A 22,628-nucleotide genomic window follows, 5' to 3' on the forward strand; every position below is an offset into this window, starting at 1 on the left:
AACTAATATAATTTCAATGTCTAGACTCAAGTTTCATCAACTGGCGCTGTGGCTGAGTGGTTATAGCGATAGACTAGAAATCTATTTCCTTCGGGAGCGCAGGTTCGAGTCCTGCCGGCGTCGGTTCATGTGTCTTTCATTAGTATCTCAGATACTCGTAAATTTTTTCTTTTATTTTAATTTTATCTTTTTTTTTTTTTTTTGGTTGTCCACTTTGTCCGACATCGGTACAACAAGCCCACAGTCTAGACTTGAACACCCTTACTACACGTGCGAGGAACCGTTGGGATGTGTTACAACACGTCTCGACGTCTTTGCTTGCGTCTGATGGAGTTCCAGTTCTATTCACTCAAGTAGATAGACGTGCCCCGTATGTCTACAAGTTTGATGTATTCTTTCTCTCTTGCTCCAGCACATCCTTCTTTAATCCGACTTCTACCCTCCTGGGTCCTTCCTTCTTGAAATCAACAAGTATCACATAATCATCCACATCCCTTTTCCCACTTCCTTCCAGCTCCGGCCCTGGTTTATCCAGCCCCAAGACCACCCTTCCATCGCTCCTTCTCTTTGCTAGCATACTCGGACTGATGCACATCTCCCCCCATCGTCCTTGATCAACCAAGCTTGTCAATTGATCGCGCTGTTGTTGCAGGACCTTGGGCGACAGCGGCTGCGTTGGAGACGACGAGGGCAACAGATACCGCGACACGAGGTGCAAAAGGAAAAACTGCGGTGGAAAGAGGATGATCTCGCCGGACTGCGCCTGCGATAGCCAGGTAGATGGAGGAAGGAAGCGAGCCGCCGTGTGCTCAATACCACCATCTGGCTTGGGGATGGGGATGACGGCCTCCGAGGCCACGGGCAGGCTGCGAACGGATTCTGTCTCGGCTTTAGAGGAGGGCAAGGGCATGAAGTACAGGTACATCTGGGTCGTGAATCGTTTCGGAGCATTGGTGGGAGTTATCCAGCGCGTGAAAGGAAGCAGATTGGCCGTGTCGGCTTTGGCACCCCAGTCTGCCAAGACATGATCAAACTTTATCATTCCGGAATGCACCTCCTTCCTAGCTATTTCTATCTGGTCTTCGGGCACATTCAGCAGAGCCTCGTCGCCGGGCTTCCGCGCAAGCAGAATGCCGCTCTCCTCGAAGCACTCCCTTATTCCTGCGGCTCTGTAGGCCTCGGAGTCCTGATGGAGCGCCGGGTCGCCTGGCCCGGGGAGGGGTCCTTCATGGAAGGCAGAGAGGTTGCCGCCGGGGAAGACGTGGGCGCTGGGGAAGGAAGACGAGGTGTGCACGCGGTGCAGGAGCAGGACATGGTTGGCAGGCGAGACGAGCAGGATGCTGGCCGACGGACGAGGCGTCGCGGGCGGTTTCTTAGACGCCTGAGACATGAGAGAGCGAAGGGCGAGCGTGGGTCGCATTGTTTTGATGGATGCTAGCTGTCGTGGCTGGCTGGCCGCCGCAGCTACCAAAGGCTCGATCGGGAGAGCTTGGGCCAGGCCAGCGAGCCCATGTCCGATTGCGGCTAGCGGGGCCCTGCGCGGCGCGCGCCCTCGCGACTCAAAAATCTGCTGCTCCAGCTCTTTTCCTCTTTTTTCTTTTCTTCTTGGGAAAGGTTTTCGCCCTCACCCCGACAGTCTGTATACGTTACTCCTGTCGTATCTTCCTGCTTTTATCATCTGATACCCCGCTTTCACTCTCTGAAAGCTCTTTTTCTTTTTTTTTTCGTCTACAAAAAAAAAAGATCATGTCCCCCGCCATCAACGGTGTCGGCCCTGCCGAGGCCCTCGACTACAAGTCTGCCCTCGAAATCCTCCAGAACGAGTACCCCGAGCGCGACGGTATCGATGTCCAGACTCTCGTTGACTCCAAGCTCAACGGCGGTCTTACCTACAATGACTTCCTGATCCTGCCTGGCTACATCGGTACTTGAGTCCAGCGCCTCTTTGACCCGGGGCTCAGACTAATCCGACATCTTTCAGGCTTCCCTGCCAATGAAGTCAACCTCGAGACCCCGGTGACCAAGCGCATCTCCCTGAAGACGCCCTTCCTCTCCTCGCCCATGGACACGGTCACCGAGCACGAGATGGCCATCTACATTGCTCTGCTGGGCGGTCTCGGTGTTATCCACCACAACTGCTCTCCCGACGAGCAGGCTGAGATGGTCCGCAAGGTCAAGCGCTTTGAGAACGGCTTCATCCTCGACCCCGTCTGCATTCCCCCCACCATGACTGTTGGTGAGGTCAAGGCTCTGAGGCAGAAGTGCGGCTACGGCGGTTTCCCCGTCACTGGTAAGTCTTTGTCTTGCCACGTTCCAGCATGAATGAGCACAAACACCTCTATGATGTTCAAACCATATTATATAACTTTCGTTCAACCGCAGTGCGACTCTGTCGTCATGGGGAGAACTATGATCTTTTCTGAAAACAAGCACCTCCTACACACCTTCGCGCAACCCACGGTCTTTGCGATAGCAAGCTGACGTCAATTGTAGAGTCTGGTTCTCTTAACTCTAAGCTCATCGGTATCATCACCAACCGCGACATCCAGTTCCACAACAAGCACGATGACACTGTCACCACTGTCATGTCCAAGGATCTGGTCACCGCCCGCCGGGGTATCTCCCTTGAGGACGCCAACGATCTCGTCCGCAGCTCCAAGAAGGGCAAGCTGCCCATCGTTGATGAGAACGGCAACCTGACTGCTCTTGTCTCCCGCTCCGACTTGATGAAGAACCTGAACTACCCTCTTGCCTCTAAGCTTCCCGATTCCAAGCAGCTTATCTCCGCTGCTGCTATTGGTACCCGTCCTGAGGACAAGATTCGTCTTCAGAAGCTTGTCGATGCTGGTCTTGACATTGTCATTCTTGACAGCTCTCAGGGTAACTCCATGTACCAGATCGAGATGATCAAGTTCATCAAGGAGACCTACCCTGGCCTGGACGTCATCGGTGGCAACGTCGTCACTCGCGAGCAGGCTGCTGGTTTGATTGCTGCTGGCGCCGACGGTCTCCGTATCGGTATGGGTAGCGGTTCTGCCTGCATCACCCAGGAGGTCATGGCTGTCGGTCGCCCCCAAGCTGCTGCCGTCTTCAACGTTACCTCGTTCGCTGCCCGCTTCGGCGTCCCCTGCATTGCGGACGGTGGTATCCAGAACGTCGGCCACATTGTCAAGGGTCTTGCCCTTGGTGCCTCTACCGTCATGATGGGCGGTCTGCTCGCCGGTACCACCGAGTCTCCCGGTGAGTCCTTCGTTTCCCGCGAGGGTCAGCTCGTCAAAGCCTACCGTGGCATGGGCTCCATCGATGCAATGGAGGACAAGAAGGCCGCCGGTGGCGGCAAGGACTCCAAGGCCAGCAACGCTGGTACTGCTCGCTACTTTTCTGAGGGTGACCGTCTCCTTGTTGCCCAGGGTGTGTCCGGTTCCGTGCTTGATCGCGGTTCCATCACCAAGTTCGTTCCTTACCTCATGGCTGGTGTCCAGCACTCTCTCCAGGACATTGGCTGCACGAGCCTGACTGAGATGCGTGGCAATGTTCTGGAGGGCAAGGTCCGCTTCGAGCTCAGGACTGCCTCTGCCCAGCTTGAGGGCAACGTGCACGGCTTGCACAGCTACGACAAGAAGCTCTACTCTTAGATGTGGTTATGATGACAAAACAAAAGTGGCTTTGTCTTCTTGGAGACGGGAGTTTGGGAATTACCTGGTTGGGTTATATGAAACGCGGCGTTTTACGTTCATAGCAGACAATGCAATAGCGCATGACTGGAATTGGAGACCTATTCATACTAGGCGAAGCTCGATGTGTATGTTGTGTCGTGCGACGTTCGCGTTTTTAGTTTGCGACACTTAATCGCCGGCTAACACCAAGTGGGGGGCACGTTGACATAAGCTATTTTGGTGTTGACGGAAAGGTCGATCTATCCAATGAACTACGACGTCATCGACTTCTGGATTCGACGCGGATGCCGGCGGGCCCCAAGCGACTCAATAAAACCATGACCGAGGCCACGTCAATGGACAGAGAGCAAACGTTGCGCAGGCCACCATGTGCGGAATAAGCTGCATCATCCACCAGGATGACCCCACCGCAGTCGACACGACGCGACTCAGCTCGCAGCTCGACAAGAGCCTCGAAACAATCAAGCACCGCGGCCCAGACTCGCGGGGCCAATGGATCAGCGGCGACAAACGAATTGGTCCTCCAACCTCTGCCCCGGCCCGTCACCCTTGCCTATTGATTGCCAAATAAGGAAATAAGATCAGCATCCGTATCACCGCCAATGCTAACGTGCAGCATGCAGCCCTCGGCCACGTCCGGCTTGCCATCAACGATCTGAGCCCCGACGGCGCGCAGCCCTTCCATGACGCGTCTGACGCCGTCCACGCCGTGGTTAACGGCGAGCTGTACGACTATGATGCCATCCGTGCCGAGCTCGAGCGCGATACCGATTACAAGTTCAAGGGCCGCTCTGATTGCGAGATCGTCATCGCGCTATATGAGCACTACGGCCTGAATTTCTTGTCTAAGCTGCGTGGTGAATTCGCGCTCTGTCTGTATGATGCGCGGAGACAGTTCTTTGTCGCGGCCAGGGATCGTTATGGCATAAAACCGTTGTTTTGGATGCGAGACCAGGGCAGGATTTTGATCGCAGCGGAAGCTAAAGCGTTTCTGCCACTAGGCTGGAAGCCTCAGTGGGATGTCAAGAGCCTGCTTGATGCGGGGTGGAACCACGATGAGAGAACTTTGTTTGAGGGTGTTAAGAAGGTAGGAATTTTGTGCTCGGGGATTGTTCGTTGAGGAGCATTGGCTGAGATTTGCGTAGTTGAGGCCTGGGCATTATCTTACGTGCCAGTCGTTTAAGCACCTCGAACAGAGGCCGTACTGGGATATTGACTATCCTGACAAGGTATTCTCGCTCCTGGGACATCATGGAGCGAGCTCGCTAACAGAACCAAGAGAATGCCGGATCCTCGCACAGAAGAGGAGATGATAAAAGGCGTTCAAGAGCGGATGCTGGAAGCGGTTCGTCTTAGGTTACGTGCAGATGTACCTGTAGGCGTGTACTTGAGTGGTGGCATCGACTCTTCGGTAATTGCTGGCATGGTTACACATCTGGTCAAAGAACGTGGAGAAAAGATTGGAAACGAGAAGGAGACTGACCGCGTGAGCTGCTTCAGCATAGCTTTTGATGAAGAGAGCGGCTTCGATGAATCAAGTAGACTGTTCTTTCTCGACTCCGTTCTTTTGGATATAGCTGACTCAGGACAACAGCTATTGCAAACCGTACGGCAGAGCATCTGGGCGTCAAATACTACAAGAAACACATGAACGAAGCTGAGCTTGCTGCTCGCTTTGAGGACGCGACCTACCATTGCGAACACCACAACCCAGACCTGAATTATATCGGCAAATACGCACTTTCCGATGTTCCCCGAGAAGTAGGCTTCAAAGTCGTGCTGACGGGCGAAGGCGCGGACGAGAACTTTGGCGGCTATCCTGTTTATCTGCCCGACTATCTGCGCGAACCTGACCTCGCCTGGCAGGCAAACACACTCCCTGAGGAGGAGCGCATCAGGCAATGCGAAGAGGCTGAAGAGGCGGCGAAACAGTATTACCAGTCCGTTGGCGCGGATGCCAGAAACAGAGGCCCTTCTGTAGCGAGACGTATGCTCAACAACATCACGACTGTCTCGTCGATGACGGCCTTCACACTGCAGGTCTTTGCTCCATGGACGGAATGTTTTGGTCTCTGCGATCCGCAGCTTACTATTGCAAACAATCCGGACGGCCGTGTCAGAGAATGTATCTTGAACAAGTGGCATCCGTTGCATGCGGCACAGTACGTTTGGTCGAAAGGACATCTGGCCAATATATTTCTTACTTGCCTGGGCGACCGGACTGAGATGGCTCATTCGCTAGAGGCGCGGACACCGTTCCTCGACCACCACTTGACGGAGTATGTCAACGGACTGCCGCCGAGTGTAAAGATCAGATGGGACCCTAAGGAGCAAAGGTTTGTGGAGAAGTGGATTCTGCGAGAGGCTAGTAGGCCGTTCATTACCAAGGAGCTGTACGAGCGGAAGAAGCACGTAAGTGTCCAAAGCTCTGGACGTGAGGCTATCTTTCTGTCAGACCTTCACCGCTAATGCTAGCTTCCTCGCACAGCCATACTCAGCACCTACGACGTATCCAGCTCACGGGCCTCTGCACAGGCTCCTATCTTGTCTGATGACGGAGGAGAACGTGGCGAAGCTAGGCTTCGTGGAGTGGAGTAAGATAAAAGGCCTCATTGAGAGTGCGTTTGAGCGGGATGATCCCTTGGCGATGCGCTATGCATTTACCATTGCGCAATGGGTAGTCATCAGTCAGCGGTTTGGAGTCGAGGCTGCGAAGCCTGGGCGGCGGTAAAAGGCAACAAGACGGCGCATGCACCGCCGCATCAGCTGGCAGTCTGCGCCTCGTCCAGCTGGTGTAAGTCGGCAGTGCAGGTCGGGTGGTTTGTGATGGAGGATCAATAGACGTCTGAGTAAGTGAGGGCGGCAGCGGGGCGGGGCGGGGCGCAGCGCAGCGCAGCGCAGCGCAGCGGACGGATGGACACGGACAAGGTCATGGAAGGCAGGACCGGTAGTGAGGTCACTTCTCCACCACTCCATTCCGCCGCCCCCCGACTCGAGACTTGACTCTTGACTCGCTTCGCGTGCGGGAGGATCCATCAAGCTTATCGTCACCTCCTGTCGCGTTTCTATTTTCGGCTTCTTCACCGCGTGTTGCAGGGATGTGCATCCTTTGCTAGCCAGCGCATCCTTTGCAATTTGACTCACGGACCTGCATGTCGCTTACACTGTTCTGACCGCTCGTTGCGCGCATGACGTCTGGAAAGAACTCGGAATTCTCGCAATGTCCCACCAATCGTCAATCGTACATACAGGAAGAATAAACAAAAAAAAGTACTGTCTAATCGCCCAAGCGTGCGCCCGAATCCCTCCCATGCTTGACTCCAACCTGCCCAATGCTGCCAAAACAAACGAAACCATATATAACAAAGCAAAAGCGGGGTATCTAGCGAGAGGAAATCTGCCCTCATAGATGCAGGCTCTAAGCGAATGCAAGGGGGTATCTTGGTAGCGAACGTTCAAAATAGAAAATGAAATGGGTATCAAGCGAAGGTCGTCGGAAAGGTATATACAACGCAAACCGGGAAATGCTGGCTTTTCGGCGCAAAACAGCTGTGGGAAAAGAAGAAAACGAATATCATAAAGTTAAACACCGCCATTTTTGGGCTTGTGGAGTCGTGAGTGTCGGCGAGCCGTAGCGACATCTAGGGACAGTTCTCCATGGACTCATTGCGGCATGTGGAGATGATAAGGCAGGTAACTGGGAGCCTCAACAGGGCTGGCAGTAAACGAGTAGCTCGGCGTATTGTCGTCTTGCGTCGTGATAAAAGGCGTGGCGCTGGGTTCTATCTCAACCCATTTCCGAGCACATTGCTTCGAGGTCCATTTGTCGGAAGCACCGAATTCGGCCATCTGGGAGCTGTTAGCGAGATTCTTCTTCGGGTTGCTGGAAGCCTGACTCACCTTCGCAGCAATGATCTCAAACTTGTTCTCCATGTAGTACTCGTGCGCCATTCGCAAAGCCTTGACGTCCATATCAGTCCAGACCCGCAGGCGTTCCCGCAGCCTCTTCAACCGCATCTGGAGCGCCGGAACTTGAAAGCTCTTGCCCATATCGGTCTGAAACCTTGCGGCAATCTCTTTCCATGGAAGGTTCTCCTCGTCCTTGAGCCTGAGCAGTAGTCTGTCTTCTTCACTGATCTCAGCTGCTTGTGACAGTCCAGCAGAAGAGGTGGAGGTCTTCCTCCTTTTGCCCGGTGTTTCAAAACCCTCCTCATCCTCACGCGTACGCTTGGTGGTAGCCATCCGTTGCAAGCTCAAGGGGTGTGGAGCAATGGGAGGATACATCCGACGTGGTTGAGGTGCAATCATCTCGGGTGTCGCACTGGTGCTGTGTGGTGGGCTTGAAGCCAGAACAGCCGTATGACCGTGACTGCTAAACATAGGTTCATCCACGCTAGCGTGGGAGATTCCAAGAGGATTACTCGGCCATTGAGCAAAGTGGGATTCCGCTCTGCTTCCCCCGGGGGTGACCGGGCTGAACACGCTAGGACTGCTGCGTGGCCGGGGAGGTAGGCCGTCGTAGGTTGTTAGGCCGTAGTAATTGGAGCCATCGCTTTTTGCGAAATTGTAGATAGAAGGTTGTGGGACATCAACGTAGGGCGGAATGGACAACTTGGGGAACTCGGGAAAGACATTGCTAGAGGTCTTGAGGTAATCGAACGTAAAGGCTTCTGAAGAGCTTGGATAGGTCGTTGAATCGCTTGAAGTAGTTGTGGGAAAGTGGATCATCTGGGCATTGCTCGGCTTTCCTTGCTCTGGCATGGGCGAGAAGCCCGCCGAAGAAACCGAGGGAGTCACGTAAGGGTTGTGGAAGGAGAGATGATCGTAAGAAGGCTTGAGGCGGCGTTAACGAGAAGTCGAAGCATTGCATTGTGGTGGGAAAACATACGTTGACGGGCACGGGCGTCCCGTACCACGAGGAGTCTTGTAAGCTAGAGTCCATGTCCTGGGCGGGAGCATGTTGGTGGTGGGATGTCGAGGAGTAAGGGAGTGGGGATTTTGAGGCCGACATGGTAAGATGGCGATAAATGATGATGATGATGACGACGGACAAAGGAAAAAGTAGACAGAAAGCTGAGTCTGTACCTCCGCACTTGGCGTCCAATCTGCAGGCAGCACTGGGGATATGTAGCCGTTGAGTCTCAGGCACCAATTGGCACAGTCCCCGCCGCACGGAAGCAAAGGCACGAGCTCAGGCACACAGTGGGAGAGGGCTGAGCACGGGCTGAATGGCAGGGACATCTCTGAAGGATCAAGGCAGATAGGGCTCAGTTCCGCAAGGGTCTGCTAACGGGGCCAGTCTGCCAGAATTAGCAGAAGGTGGAGCCGTGGCCGTCGCTACGCGCCGACGAAAGACTTGCGGCACGGCGTCGTCGTCGTCGACGATCGACGCGGGGATGACGAAGGATGGCCATCCCCGCCGGCTCAGGAGAGGGCGAGCAAGAAAGCCAGTCGCTGACTGCGATCTGTGGCGGGGGCTGAATCTCCATGCTCGAAACGCGGGCGAATCCCTCGCGACGGGCTTGGCCAAGGGAGAGGCGTGATGTGTTTCGAGCGCGTGTATATCCGCATGGGGCCTTGCGGAGAAGAGCCGGCCGGTTGCACGGAGGCGCCATGGGGCCAATTGTGGCAGGTTGCAGCAGCCATAATTAGAGCGAGTCTGCGGGGAGCGACCGAGTGCGTGCGCGCGCCTGATCTGTCTGATACCAAGCTGACGCCAAATATAGAAGCCGATGGGACTGGCGGTGGGCGATGGTCGATGGTCGGGAGGGTTTGTGCTATCTTTGGCATCTTCACGTGAGTCGGCCGGGCCAAAATCCAGTCGCGCGGTTCCTGCCTGGTCCGTCTGTCTCTCCAACGCCAGGCCGCCGGGACATCACATCACATACATCATTTCTCGCAGCCCGCATATCGCATATCGCATACCGCATATCACACACGTGATGTCCGACAAAGACGCCGGCACCCCGCGTGTCTACCTGGCTCGTCATGGTATTTATTTGTACCTATCCTCTGCCTCGTCGTCGCATGCTGACCCTCCGTCGCAGGCGAGACCGAGTGGACCAAAAATGGCCGCTACACCGGCACCACCGATCTGCTGCTCACCCCCGTCGGCGAGGCCCAGGTCCTGGCCTCCGGTCGCCTCCTAGTCGGGCCCGCCCACCTGATCGACCCCTCGAAGCTCGCCCACGTCTTCGTCTCTCCCCGCACCCGCGCCCAGCAGACCTTCGACCTGCTCTTCGGCAAGGGCGCCTTGCAAGACCGCGTCACCACCACCGAGGGCCTTGCCGAGTGGGACTACGGCGCCTACGAGGGCCTGTTGACAAAGGAGATCCGCGCCCGCCGCAAGGACAAGGGCCTTGACCAGGAGAGGCCGTGGGACATCTGGCGCGACGGCTGCGAGGACGGAGAATCCGCCCAGCAGGTCACCGATCGCCTTGACGCGCTGATCAAGCAGATCCGCGAGATCCAGGCTCCCAACATGCACGGCGAGAAGCCAGCCGACGTCGTACTAGTCGCACACGGCCATTTGTTGCGCGCCTTCACGAAACGCTGGCTCGGGTACCCGATGGACTTCCCGCTGAGCATGATGATGGAGCCAGGCGGAATCGGCATCCTGAGCTACCAGCACCACAACGTCGACGAGCCGGCCTTCTTGCTGGGCATGGCGCTGCCGCCTGAGGCCAAGTAGACACAGGCGCTCTCATCCGGCTCCATCCAAAGCCGCCATTTGTTATGACGTATATAAGACACATGAAAAACATAGACGATACCTAGAGCGGTAGACTGCTTGCAACGAATAAATCAAGGAACGAAGGACAAACAATCGAGAACATTTGGTCCGCATACGGCCCTGATTGGTTCGGAAGCTGCATTGGTTGTCAGTGGTTCGCATGGTGATAAAACAGGCAAACGAAGTTCAATATTCAATCAAGTTAAATAGGTTATCGGCATAACATTGCCCTTAGTCCGCCCATTAAGCCAATAACGAGACCAACTGAATTGAGTTTTCGGTTCGGTGTTCTACCCCCGTTGAGGCGGGCAGCAGACTCGAGAAGACAAACCCAAGGCTTGCTTTCACGACTCGGCATCGACAAACTCATCTATGTCCTGGGTATCCGAGTCCTTGCGAGAGACGAAACGGGACGCCTTGCCCTCTGGGTGCTGTGCTGTCTGGTTCTGGCCGAAATCGATTAGGTCACCTCCGCCAGCAGCCGGCTGTTGCAGATCCTCATGCTTCCGTTCGGGAATCGGGAACTTTTGCTGCGCATGTTGCCCCGGAATGATGGGAGCTATGGCTAAAATCTGCTTCGTCTGCTCCGCTGGGGTCGCGCCGTCACTGCATCCATTCGTCAGTGCCCAGTAGCTAGCCTCTCCAGTTTGCAGTTGCACTTACATCCTGGTGTGGATGATCCAGTCAAGGTCTTCTTCGCCTTCCTCCGGGCCGCCCGGTCCGCCTTTAACAGCCCGGAACAACCGGGGGTGCCAGTCAACACCCTCGTCCGACCGCTTCGCTGCCTCCTCTCTCTGTCTGTCTTCGATCCTGGACTTTTCGTCGGTAGCTACAACCTGGTCTCTTTGTTTGATAGCTGCGGTGACCTTCTGCCATAGTCTTTGGGATTCCCGCTCATCCTGTTCTGAGAGAGGGCGAGTCAAGGGTGGTGTTTCCCTCGCATGCGATGCGTCAAACAGAAGCTGCTTCTTGCCCGTCTACATCCTTAAATTAGCCGACCGCGTTCGCTTCATGTTGCGAAGGCAACATTTTTGCTGTGTGATTGTGCCGCAAAAGATGCATAACATACCGACAAGTTCTTGGCGTGCATCTCCCCAGTCCACAACCCAGAGAGCTCGTACAAATTCTTGCCTGTCTTCATATCCCTAATGTAACCACCGATGGCGTTGTATGTCCCACCAACCCATCCCTTGGTTTTGAACTCAATGTCGGCCTCTAAGCCCAACTCCGGACAGCGTACAAAGCTGTGGTCCCCGAGCTCGTACTTCATCTTGCCGAACAGGATGCCACGCGCGTACATGTTAGGTTGAGTGATGAAACTTTATGGCTCTGTTAGTCGGTCCAATGTGAAGCAGAAGCACAGCTGGAATATGCTTACTATCTCTCGTTGTGGTTGAGGAATCTCATGACTGCCAGGCCCTCCATCAAACTAGCAGCAGAGTTACCTAAAAACTTACTCCTGGGCTTCAGCGTGCCGTCAATGCGGATGTGGTGCTCGGGAGCCATGTAAAAGTAGCTCGACTTAGGCGGGTGGTGTGAGGTCTGCTCAGAGATGTAGTAACCCCGCGTCTTATCCGGATAATCCCAATAGCAAGTGTACGTCTCGCCAAGGATGGGGTTGAGAGGCTTCTTGACCCCACTGGAGCATATTGTTAGTCCCTGCGCGGCGACCCGGACAAGTTCGTTGCGCAGAGCATACATACGGTGGTTTGATGTGCCAGCCACTGAGGTAAAACTTAACAACGGATACAAATCTCTCGTGCGGATCTTCGATCGCGGGCATGGGAAGCAGGGTCTCCGGGTGGGCCATGAAGCTACCCCGCTGCCGTTAGCTCTCCATTTCTCATATTTGCGCACTCGGCCGCGGGCACATGACTGAGGCAGACGCACTTGGTTATCCTTTCCAGCATGGATCGAGGCTCCAATATAAAAGTAGGGAGAGTGATCCGGCTGAGGTCGGCGCCGGGACGGAGCTGCGAGATGATGTGGGAGAGAACTGCAAAAGGGGTCCAGTTGTCAGCGTCGCTCTCGAATTCAACAACGAGCCGGCGCACCATTGCTCTGCTCCGAGTCCACCACGGTCTCATCGTCGCCGGTGACCTGTGAGTTGTCCCGCGTTTCGTCGGTCGAGGAGCGGTTGCTCGACAGCGAGTGCCGTCTGTGTCCGAGTACCATGTTGGCGCGTTGCAAAAGAAGCGAGACTCAGCAAGGGGTTCAGGGTGTGGAGCGCGGTCGGCTAGGCATCAGGCCAAGAGAAGGACGGGAAGGACTTTCAAGTCGGAGGATGACGCGGGTGGGCGCAAGTGGGCACGTCTAGCTAGCGCCGCGGCGGTGTGGCGGGGTATTACTTATTGTGACTGTTGCACCTCTACCTACCACGCCTACCTACACAAACCACGTCAAGCCTCTCCCCGCCGCAGCCTGTAAAATTTCTCCAGGCAGTTTCGCCGCTGCTCCTGCGTCCAGCCTTCAACTACTAACGCGAATTCCGTCACGTCTTCATAGCCAAACGTCTTGGCCATGGTGCAGAACTGCCGCCTCTGCACGTCTTCGGGCGGCTTGTACCGGAACCTGCCCTCCCCGAGGGCGTGCGACAGCTGGCTCCCGCTGGGGCCGAAAACGTGCTTGCCAATGAAGTCAATGTCATTCTCATTTTCCGCCGCTCTCTTACTCAGGCGCGCCTCGACCTTGGACGTGCCGATTACTTCGGAGTTCTCATGAGTGTATTGCACACCGGCGCTGGCAAGAATGGCCTGGACCGCGTCAGTCTTTTTAACCGCAGGCTTCAAGTCCTGGCTGACGTCGTCGGCACTGCCACTCCGTATCATGGTGGTGATCTGGACCATTGCCGCATCTTCGTCTTCGCCCCCCAAAAAATCCCCGGCTTCGTCGACCTCTTGGCTGAGACCGTCCATTCCAGTGACCGAGACGCCTGCCCTCGACTCCGCAATGTTTGTCTTGTTTACAATCTCCCGCAAGACGACACTGTCGCCTTGGAAAGAGAAAAGGTTGGCAAGCCCGAAGATCTCGCCTTTCTTCTCGCTCTGGTTTTGTACGCCATGGAAATACCGACGTTCGCTCGAGGCATTGTAGCCAATGTTGGCTTGTTGCTGCTTGTAGATTTGGCGAGCGTACACTATTTCTTCAATCGTGCCAGCGCTTACCAACCGGAAGACCTCGACATCCCGGGTCTGCCCGATACGGTAAGCGCGGTCTTGTGCCTGAAGGTCATACGCTGGATTCCAGTTTGGATCGACAACGACGACTTTATTGGCCGACGTGATGTTCAAACCGACACCTCCTGCCCTGACACTGATCAGGAAAACAAACTGCAATGCGTCGGAGTTAAAGTCCTTCACAGTCTGTGCTCGCTCCTCGTAGCTCATTGATCCGTCGAGGTAGCTGACATTGTAGGATGTACTCTTGAACAGCATTTGGAGCATCTTGAGCAGTCGTACGCTGTGGCTGAACACCAACACCTTATTGCCATTCTGATGCCAAAACTGGAGCAATCTTTTCAAGATCTTCCATTTGCCGCAAAACTCCGGGTTCGCGAAGTTTATTATGTTGTCTCTGCTGCGATAAAGGTCCCTCCATTCAGATGGCATGGCAACCTTGAGATCGTCTAGATCTTTTTCCTGTTTGTCATGTGTATCGACGCCGCTAGGGATAAGTTGAGCGAGGTGATTGGAGAGTTTTTGTAAGGTCACGATGCATGGAAAGACATGGTTCTGCCACTTGCCATAACCTTCGATCTCAGCATAGTGGCACCAGCCACGCTTTTTTCCGGAGCCGCAATCGCATATATCAGCGGAGTGTCGGATACAGTCGACAATGTCGCAATTGATGTAGTTTTCGTATGCATCAGCTTGAGTATCGGTCAACGGACAAAACACTACTCGATCACTCTTCTTTGGAAGTTGGTTTGCTATCAATGTCTTCATGCGGCGCAAGAAGAACGGGGGGAGCAGATTTTTAACCAATAGGTTTGCCGTCCTGCGAGCTTTCGCTAACTCGTGGTATGTCGCATCGTGCGCTTGTCCCGTTTTGAGGGGTTTGCTGATACATTGTTTCCATGTGGCGAGAGACCCGAATTTTCCAGGGTTCGTCCAGTTAAGCAAAGTCCACAATTCCTCGTAGTTGTTTTGGATTGCCGTCCCTGTGAGCCCGAGTCTGCAGATAGCGTTGATCTCGTTCATCGCCTGTGTAATCTCGGAGCTCCGCGTCTTTACAATGTGGCATTCATCTGCAATAACGCAGTCCCAGTCGACCATGTTTATCGCGCTTTTGTTGATACGGTAAGTGGTGTAAGTCGTGATGACGATTTCCACACGCCCTTTCAAGGCGGCATTGAGAGTAGCCTCCTTGTTATCTGGAGGGCCGTGAAATGTATAGATCTGCCACCAGCCCCAAGTCTCCAATTCGGTCTTCCAGTTATCCATCAAGCTTCCGGGGCAGACGATTAGGACTCGAGGGTAATCCTTATCGGCTCTCCGCATTTTGCGCATGCGTTTTTTGTCTCGTTCGTCTCCAGTCTTTCCAAAGGCGGCAGCGAGAAATGCAATAACTTGGATGGTCTTTCCCAAACCCATGTCGTCGCCCAAGATGCCGCCTTTCTGATATACAAACTTTTCGTGGAGAAATTCAGCCCCCTCGACCTGATACTCACGCAGCCACTGTGCGATGGGTGCCGGTATTATGCCAGCCGACGTTTGAAGAATGCAGTCCTTGTACCTTCCAGGAGGCTTCAACTCTGGAAATATGGGCCTTTCCTGAAGATGTGCTAGTCGCTCATCATCGGAAAAGTAGATTTCGTCAAAACGTGGAGGTATTCTGAGGCCTGCTTCCCCCAGTTTGTGGCGTGTCTCTTCAAATTTGCGCATTCGAACCTTGATGTAGTCTGGTAGTGTTTCATTATCTAAGAGTTCCTGCCCCTCCTTCTCGGAATCATCGCCATATGTGTTGTGTTTTTTGAGCGTAGGTATGTCACCATCGTTTGGCACAATCTTCGGCCGTGTTCTCTTTCCTACCATGCTGGTAGACTTGCGGGCTGCCACAACTTTTGCTTTTCTAGTGCTGGCCGCAGCACGTTTTCTTTTTAGCGATAGCCTGTTCTTAAAGGCATTGTATGCAGCCTCTGCATCGTCGTCGTCAGACCACTCCACCTTCGTCGCTCTATCGGCGATAACCTGAGCCGGCTGGTGAAGTTGAGCTTGCTGCGACTGTTCGTCTTCATCTGTGGTTTCAGATCCTTCAGTGTCCTCAACTGTGACATCTGAGTGCATGAATATTAGCAAAATGAGTGAAAATTGAGTCGGAACGATCATGTATGCCTTTGATATAGCTGTCAAGGTCGACACAATCCTTATGGGCTGCACTGGTGATGTCCAGGTCACTATCGCTTTCGTCTTCCCCTTCCATTCTATTAACCGTTTCCTCCATGGAAGGGCGATATTTAGCCCGCGAAGGTTTTGAGGTGGTCGACATTGCTTTGTCGTGGGGTAGGGTTTAAAATCAGAAGAGTTGAGCCGCGTGAATCAGCTACGCGAAATCACGCGCATTCGTGTGAGACGTACCTTACCTTAGACCAATGGGTGACGTCACTTGCTTCCACGTCAGTGCTAGGTATGCACGCTAGGTTTACCTTGGATCTTTTTACTCTATAAAAGGCCCCAGATTATTTGCCTTGCCCATCCCTCTAAATATTTTGCCTATCCCACGTGATAACATACCCCTGTAGAACTATGATATACAATATTATACAATATTTCTGCCCTTATATAGTTTATATTCTTGTATCATTTTAGGTACCTTTATACCCTTTGAATATTTTATTTTCGTATCCTTGTAGAGTTCTTTAATACTTCTATATATTTTAACCTTTACATATTTTTAAGTATAATTATACATACTATCTTTTTACTAGTCTATTATAACCACCTAAAACTTACTGCATAGGTACCGTAGTTTTCATTTAATATGTAGTTGAGGGGTGGGCAAATTATTCAGGGTTTATAAAACTCGTTGTCGAACTACAAGCCTGAGTCCTGGATATTTTAACTGGATTATTTCCACTTCGTGCAAGCATCATTGTCTCGTTAGGCAGTAAGTTTATCTTGACGGCGACAGACTTTGTTCATTGTAGGTAGTTTCACTGTAATAGACAAAAGCCATCGACAAGAACAACATTTCCGTTTTCATCACCGAAATCCATCTCTGGTCACAAACCATTTCAATAGGAGTAGCCGTTGGCCGACTTGAAGCATTTTAACCACTTCTCCAAGGCCCTCGTGAAAATATTCCTGCTTTTCTCACCGTCTGCAAATGCCGTCTGGAAATCATAACAATGCTGGGCATTAGGTATGACATAGCCGAATATCTCAGACTTGGCCATGCTAACGTTGCAGGCTGGGATATAGTTCAAGAGATCGACCTGTGGCGCCCAGTCTTCAGAGCTGAGTGGACTGAGAGTGCGCCAGGGGTCAAACTCGCCACCCGACCAAAAGGTGTTGGATGGTCTAATATCCCATCCTCCAAAGTCGTTGTTTGTCTCAACATCTTGTGGCCATTGAGGCAAAACAGGACTTGCATCTGGAAATTGGCGGTCGCAAATGCTACGCTGGTACTCCAGTGAATTCCAACGAGAGACAATCTGGGTGTCGCCGATGTTTGCGGATTGCAGAAAACCCCATTCAGTACAGGATTGCCAAAGCCAGCTGATCGACGCTGGAATACTGGTCTGTTTTGCAAGGCTGCAATCTCCATGCCGAGAAGTACGCTTAGTTGGGCCCTCACAATCGGTGCCAAAAGCTGCGTTGACAAGCGTAACGAAATTGGGATACCGCGCCCACTTGTCAACAACATATTGAGGGCCTTCGGTAGATGCCCATCCTTTGGCGCCTGCAGTTTTGCCGCCTGGTTTCTCGGTTTCATCGGTTTCCAACCAATCACAAAAGTTTCGGAGCCCAATTAGGCCGCCCTCAACTCCATAAGCCTGCCATGTGTAAAAGATGGACTCCAGCACTTCAGCAAATACGCCGTTCGAATTATCACCGGCGCCATGGCCTAAAAATTGCTCTTTGAGTTTCTTGGAGGCAGATTCGTTGGCCATGATGTTGTCCATATAAAGTATGGCAGCGTGGATGTCCTTTGTGCAGTTTCCAAATCCGTAGGCATTCAACCCTCGGTATACTGGCTCGAAATAGACCGACATGTTCGTTCTCGCTTCGACTGGTGCTGAGGAAGCATATGATGCAAAAATAGTTTCTGGATAAGTTTCTCGCATAAAGGCCGCGCGCATCCCCGGATAGGATCCTCCTACAAAGATCCATGGCGTAGAAGCTGGTGTCAGATCGATCTCGGGAAAATTCTCTCTCGAGAAATTCCAAGCAAATACTGGCACGTCAGCAAGAGCTTGGGCGCTAGTCAAATATTTAAACTCCCTAAGCGGCGTATGCTTATCAATAGGCACTGGACTCGACTCGCCGTAATATCGATGTTCCCAAACTATACCGATGCCACCAAAAGAGTCGACGAGCTGCTTGAAGAATGACAATTTATTGTGCAGGCGGAAATGCGCACTTGTGCCCGCACTGCTCTCTCCGGCATCGTAGATGAAGACAGGATGACCAGCTCCTTTGTAACCACTCTCTGCGACCCAGAAACGGTTTTTGAATGTTCTATGTCCAGTTCCAAAGTGATCCAATGGAAGTTCCACATACTCCGCAAGGGAGGTTTCTTCGGTCCTTCTCATCATTGAAGCATCAAAAACCTTGGCCATAACGTCGACTGGCAAGCCCATTGGCGTTCCATCTGTGCAAAACGTCAACTCTTGCTTCGTGCTAGCAAGTATATATGGTTAGGAATGGCTGACCTGGCAGCAAGCCCTTCTCAGCCAATAGACTCAGCTCTATCTGCCTGGCTCTACCGAGACCTATAGCTTCCACTAGCCCGTATGGTACGCATGTCGAAAGCAGCAAAGGTAATAAAGAGAGATAGACGGTAGGTTTTCTGAGCATTTTGCAGAGCCGTGCTGGGGATGAGAGGATGGTAAGATGGAAGGGAGGGTGTTTGTGGTGCTCAAACAAATATACGTACTTGGGTGAAATACACCTTAGAGCCACCTTGGATGCTTTGGAGTAAGAGTGGCCGCGCTGAGTACATACTTGCGTATCCAATGAATGGGAACCCAAAAATGAATAGTCTATACATCCGGCCTTCCCATCCTGGTTTATTGCCTACGAAAAGAGCCGTGTCCCTAGTGGTGGATTTCCCCTTGTGGACGAGAACCATACGGTACATACAATGCGCGCCTGAAGCGCACGTGTATGCAGCATGCTGTTTGGCATGGCAATGTCTTGTGCCAGCATTGCCAATAATGGGTTGGAGTGGGCGGAAGCGTCTCGAAGCGGAATGTGGCTTGGCGCGTTTGTCATCAGCACGTGATGGTGTATGTACATATGAATCGCGACGTCTTTCTGCCAATTTTCACCGCCAGACCCGTCGTGCCGTCGCGGTTCACTTGCTGGGTAACCTCCAACGCCAATCCATTCTGCCATAGTTCTTACACCCCTCACGCAGACATGGCCAACTACCTCGCCTCCATCTTTGGTACTGAGCAGGACAAGTAGGTCTTCCTTGCTTTCTGCGCCTCTGGCCACTGCACAGCTGAGCTTGCCGGCTGTTTTGGCCGCAGGCGCAGGCCCTCGATTGGTGGTGTTGTGCGCGAGCTAACTCTACTATTCTAGGGTTAACTGTAGTTTCTACTACAAGATTGGAGCCTGTCGCCATGGTGACCGTTGCTCTCGCAAACATGTGAAGCCGTCTTACTCCCAGACTATCCTCCTCCCCAATCTCTACCAGAATCCCGCATACGATCCCAAGAACAAGATGAATGCCAGCCAGCTGCAGAATCACTTTGATGCTTTCTACGAAGACTTTTGGTGCGAGATGTGCAAGTACGGAGAGATTGAGGAGGTTGTTGTTTGCGATAATAACAACGACCGTAAGTGCTGTTCATGCTTGACATCCCGCCAGGTGGCCACGGATTCACAGAGAGCTCGAGACTTTATGCTGAGTTGACTCTGTCGTATGGAGCTACCTTACAATCGTATGGGTCAGACAAAACCTGATTCGCATTTTCGATCTCTCATTGAATCCATGAGCCTGGAGAGGGATTCCGGTTGGGAGCGATAGCTAACGTTTCTTACGACAGATCTTATCGGCAATGTTTACGCGCGGTTCAAGTACGAAGACAGTGCACAGAAGGCTTGCGACGCCCTCAACTCCCGCTGGTACGCTGCGCGGCCGATCTACTGCGAACTGTCCCCCGTTACCGATTTCCGGGAGGCCTGTTGTCGTCTGAACAGCGGCGAAGGTTGTGTCCGTGGAGGCTTCTGTAACTTCATTCATCGCAAGGTGCCGAGTCCGGAGCTTGAGCGCGAACTAGAGCTGTCAACGAAGAAATGGTTGAGGATGAGAGGCAGGGACGAAAGAAGCGAGAGCAGGAGCCCCAGTCCGGAGCCCACGAGAAGGAGATATTAAACAAGTGTCGACAGTATCATGCGGTGAGACCCATGATACAACTTTCAGCACTGCACGGTTTGCGACACCCGGAAAAGCAGGATGGCTATGAACATTATTCCTTCACGGAGCCCCGCGAGGAGCCAGTGATAATAAGTTATCCTGTTAGCCGGTTCATCCAAAGATGTTACCCACGAAAGGCAAACCAAAGCAAGCAGGGACCCGACTGGGTATGTCCCTTGAGCCTATGAACTTTTTCTGGGCATTCACTCATTGTGTTTTTAGGTGAACTCTTTCCACAGTCTCATTTTTTCGTAGTTTTTGTCCAGTGATTTTGGCGTTAGTGGGAAAAACATGGTCAGATATCCGTCAATTGATGACTCTGTTCACACAAGAACTTTGATTTCGATAATGACTTTGCTTCCGTATCAGGGTGTAAATGGAGCACATTTTAAGTCTGTTGTGCTCGAATTTCCCCATTTATGTAATCTGGTCTATATGCAGCTATTTACAGAGTCTGCTCAACACTAGCCTGTGAGAGTTTAGGCGCTGTAAATACACAAACTCGAAATGCGAAGGTGTTTATTACATTTTGCCTTGGCATTCGTACGAGGTAAACTCCTAAGTATGTACATAAAAATTCAGCAGAACAATCCTAGCCGTCTACTTTTTGACATCGCGTTTCTTTTATGTGACGAAAAGCAGTTGCCAAGATATGTCAAAGCGTAGTCGAATTGACATAGCTCCAGATGGATCCGGAGTGTTCATTTGGCGGTAAAGTGAGTAGTAGTCAGATGACTATTTCATCACTACTCGGATTGGTTTCTGTCCTGCCGAATTTCGGGATTTGGTTTGATGCGATGCAGGTTTGATTGCCAAAGGCGCACACTGAAAGTGGGCATGACCAGGTCTCGGGTCGGCAAGCAAAGTAGGAAGGCTCTGTTCAATGCTCATTCTGCGTCTACTTTCTTCCGGTTCTTAAAGAAACCTGCAGAGTCGAACCAGAAAACCAGTACGACGACACCAGTAACAAAGCCCGCGAAGCCCACCCAAAATATCCAGCAGATGAAAGAGCGACGTCTTCGTTTTACTTGTTCACGTGCAAGCCACGAGTCTCTGTGTGAGGTAAGAGTGAGCAAAGGAAGCCCATGCAAGTAGGATACCTTACGAATGTGCGAGTTCTTTTGACGATGCCTGTGCTGTTGCTTCTTCGTCCAGGTGAACGGCGGCTGAGAAACGCTTCCAGAAGTCGGAATCTCGAACCGTCGCCATTTTGACATGTAGGTGTAGGGAGGTTGACTTGCGGAAACAACTTGAATGGCAGCTTTCGTCTAAGTTTTGTTTGAATTCGGACGCAATTTACGTGAAGCTCCTCTGAAACGAAACGCCGGCAAATAATGATTTCCTAAGTTACCTACTATTTGCAAGGCGGCCAGCGGCCGAGACAGATGGAAGAAAGTGCGGCTGAGTGACGATGACGGGGAAGAAGAACAGAATAATACGTGGACGAAGTGAGATGACGTTGACATTGTAGGTTGTCAGCATTCCTCAGCACACGGCATTCTGGATGCGACACGCCGAGTGTCACTGCCACAGGGTCCGAGTGATGTTTGAGGTTGATCGGCGGCTGCGGGAAGAGAGCACTGGCCCTCCGGTAAGCTGCTCGCTAATCGGCCCCTGCAACCTGTGCCTGGATCCCTGGCACCCTGACTATCCCTGGTACTTACCCAACCTTGACCTCGTCCCCTGTGAACAACATGTCCTCTTCGCAGCTGCCCTTCTGGAATGTTAATGTCCCGCGGGACCTCTGGACAGATGAGTGCCCAGAGTTCTTGCGGGAGTGCGGGGAGAAGGACCGCCGCATTATCGGCACTCCCAATGCGGACTATGTGCCGCTGACGTGGGACGAGGTCAAAACCATCATCAGTGAGTTGCAGTCTGCGCATGGCCGCATTTCCCCTGGCTCACGGCGGTAGAGACCAACCGCATCGACAAGTTTGTGCGCAAGCCTAGCGAGCTACGTAGATATCGGCATTACACGTGGGAGTTGGTCAGGAACTACGGCTCCATCATGAACTTTGTCCTCAATGAGCGCTTGAAATGGGCGGACTTAACGCCCAAGGGCGCGCCGTTCAGCTGCCCAGGTCGGCCTGCCCTGCCTTAGGAGTAGTACCTGGCTGACGAAGACAGAGGACATTAAGATTCTGCACAACGACTGGCCTTACGGCGTCGACGAGCGGATCATGCACCTGGTCGTGTGGACCAAGTTTGACCTAGAAGACGATGCGACAACCGACGACCTGACGCCCAGGGCGCGCAGGGAGATAGACGATTACGTGCAGAAGACGTTCTGCAGGCGCGTGCCGCCGGAACAGGTAAGTGCTGCGTGGCGCAGGGCTTTGTTCGGGGTTGTTGGATGCTGAGTGAGGTCAGGTCATCTGGTTCAAGAACTGGCGGTCTCTGAAATCGGTGCACGCAGTCGAGCACTTTCACGTCATGCTCTTTGCGCCGGACGCGGGCTTTGTGGATGGGGTGACCGGGGGCGACGTGCCGCTGTCGCAAAAGGCGCCTGCGGTCTAGTTCCGTAGTCGGAAGGGGAAATGGGGAAAAAGTGGTGAAAAATTGCACGGAACCCGTGGGAACCGTCAGGTGTGGCGCTCGTGTGGCTGAAGCCGTGACAACAAGGAAGGAGTGGG

The 22,628-nt window shown here is 52.9% G+C and overlaps 11 protein-coding genes and 1 non-coding gene across 12 annotated transcripts; 6 read left to right on the forward strand and 6 right to left on the reverse strand.

The window, feature by feature from the left end:
- Positions 1 to 41: 41 nt before the first annotated feature.
- Positions 42 to 1,425, reverse strand: K452DRAFT_290857 (uncharacterized protein). Its single transcript, XM_033541069.1, has one exon. It carries the CDS (start codon positions 1,418 to 1,420, stop codon positions 377 to 379), a length of 1,044 nt encoding a protein of 347 aa, XP_033393979.1. The 5' UTR covers positions 1,421 to 1,425; the 3' UTR covers positions 42 to 376.
- Positions 43 to 123, forward strand: K452DRAFT_t126. The gene has a single exon. It is a non-coding gene; the product is annotated as a tRNA-Ser (tRNA).
- A 292-nt stretch (positions 1,426 to 1,717) lies between the features above and the next one.
- K452DRAFT_290858 (uncharacterized protein) lies at positions 1,718 to 3,791 on the forward strand. The gene is made up of 3 exons (XM_033541070.1): positions 1,718 to 1,924; positions 1,982 to 2,290; positions 2,494 to 3,791. The coding sequence occupies exons 1-3, from the start codon at positions 1,747 to 1,749 to the stop codon at positions 3,633 to 3,635; spliced, it is 1,629 nt and encodes a 542-aa protein (XP_033393980.1). The 5' UTR covers positions 1,718 to 1,746; the 3' UTR covers positions 3,636 to 3,791.
- A 253-nt stretch (positions 3,792 to 4,044) lies between these two features.
- Positions 4,045 to 6,408, forward strand: K452DRAFT_301227 (uncharacterized protein; the record flags this gene model as incomplete). Its single annotated transcript, XM_033542421.1, has 6 exons — positions 4,045 to 4,195; positions 4,301 to 4,764; positions 4,823 to 4,906; positions 4,957 to 5,215; positions 5,272 to 6,089; positions 6,166 to 6,408. The coding sequence occupies 6 exons, from the start codon at positions 4,045 to 4,047 to the stop codon at positions 6,406 to 6,408; spliced, it is 2,019 nt and encodes a 672-aa protein (XP_033393981.1).
- A 932-nt stretch (positions 6,409 to 7,340) lies between these two features.
- On the reverse strand, positions 7,341 to 7,919 carry K452DRAFT_328827 (uncharacterized protein; the record flags this gene model as incomplete). The annotated part of the gene is made up of 2 exons (XM_033545009.1): positions 7,341 to 7,526; positions 7,578 to 7,919. 2 exons carry the CDS (start codon positions 7,917 to 7,919, stop codon positions 7,341 to 7,343), a joined length of 528 nt encoding a protein of 175 aa, XP_033393982.1.
- Positions 7,920 to 9,619: 1,700 nt separating this feature from the next.
- K452DRAFT_234340 (uncharacterized protein) lies at positions 9,620 to 10,368 on the forward strand (the record flags this gene model as incomplete). The annotated part of the gene is made up of 2 exons (XM_033537364.1): positions 9,620 to 9,668; positions 9,725 to 10,368. The coding sequence occupies 2 exons, from the start codon at positions 9,620 to 9,622 to the stop codon at positions 10,366 to 10,368; spliced, it is 693 nt and encodes a 230-aa protein (XP_033393983.1).
- A 386-nt stretch (positions 10,369 to 10,754) lies between these two features.
- Positions 10,755 to 12,585, reverse strand: K452DRAFT_234665 (uncharacterized protein; the record flags this gene model as incomplete). Its single annotated transcript, XM_033537375.1, has 7 exons — positions 10,755 to 11,016; positions 11,074 to 11,387; positions 11,480 to 11,729; positions 11,789 to 12,049; positions 12,114 to 12,224; positions 12,301 to 12,406; positions 12,465 to 12,585. The coding sequence occupies 7 exons, from the start codon at positions 12,583 to 12,585 to the stop codon at positions 10,755 to 10,757; spliced, it is 1,425 nt and encodes a 474-aa protein (XP_033393984.1).
- A 178-nt stretch (positions 12,586 to 12,763) lies between these two features.
- Positions 12,764 to 15,864, reverse strand: K452DRAFT_361349 (uncharacterized protein). Its single transcript, XM_033546414.1, has 2 exons — positions 15,744 to 15,864; positions 12,764 to 15,685 (listed from the first exon to the last, which is right to left on the reverse strand). The coding sequence occupies exons 1-2, from the start codon at positions 15,850 to 15,852 to the stop codon at positions 12,810 to 12,812; spliced, it is 2,985 nt and encodes a 994-aa protein (XP_033393985.1). The 5' UTR covers positions 15,853 to 15,864; the 3' UTR covers positions 12,764 to 12,809.
- Positions 15,865 to 16,642: 778 nt separating this feature from the next.
- Positions 16,643 to 18,163, reverse strand: K452DRAFT_234548 (uncharacterized protein; the record flags this gene model as incomplete). The annotated part of the gene is made up of 1 exon (XM_033537373.1): positions 16,643 to 18,163. One exon carries the CDS (start codon positions 18,161 to 18,163, stop codon positions 16,643 to 16,645), a length of 1,521 nt encoding a protein of 506 aa, XP_033393986.1.
- Positions 18,164 to 18,909: 746 nt separating this feature from the next.
- On the forward strand, positions 18,910 to 20,378 carry K452DRAFT_277317 (uncharacterized protein). Its single transcript, XM_033539317.1, has 3 exons — positions 18,910 to 19,036; positions 19,158 to 19,414; positions 19,625 to 20,378. The coding sequence occupies exons 1-3, from the start codon at positions 18,993 to 18,995 to the stop codon at positions 19,951 to 19,953; spliced, it is 630 nt and encodes a 209-aa protein (XP_033393987.1). The 5' UTR covers positions 18,910 to 18,992; the 3' UTR covers positions 19,954 to 20,378.
- Positions 20,379 to 20,744: 366 nt separating this feature from the next.
- K452DRAFT_290865 (uncharacterized protein) lies at positions 20,745 to 21,528 on the reverse strand. Its single transcript, XM_033541071.1, has 2 exons — positions 21,101 to 21,528; positions 20,745 to 21,048 (listed from the first exon to the last, which is right to left on the reverse strand). Exons 1-2 carry the CDS (start codon positions 21,202 to 21,204, stop codon positions 20,883 to 20,885), a joined length of 270 nt encoding a protein of 89 aa, XP_033393988.1. The 5' UTR covers positions 21,205 to 21,528; the 3' UTR covers positions 20,745 to 20,882.
- A 161-nt stretch (positions 21,529 to 21,689) lies between these two features.
- On the forward strand, positions 21,690 to 22,625 carry K452DRAFT_361351 (uncharacterized protein; the record flags this gene model as incomplete). The annotated part of the gene is made up of 4 exons (XM_033546415.1): positions 21,690 to 21,858; positions 21,909 to 22,076; positions 22,123 to 22,307; positions 22,366 to 22,625. 4 exons carry the CDS (start codon positions 21,690 to 21,692, stop codon positions 22,510 to 22,512), a joined length of 669 nt encoding a protein of 222 aa, XP_033393989.1. The 3' UTR covers positions 22,513 to 22,625.
- Positions 22,626 to 22,628: the final 3 nt, after the last annotated feature.

The sequence above is a fragment of the Aplosporella prunicola genome (assembly GCF_010093885.1).
Source record: "Aplosporella prunicola CBS 121167 unplaced genomic scaffold K452scaffold_24, whole genome shotgun sequence".
Taxonomy (NCBI): Eukaryota; Fungi; Ascomycota; class Dothideomycetes; order Botryosphaeriales; family Aplosporellaceae; genus Aplosporella; species Aplosporella prunicola.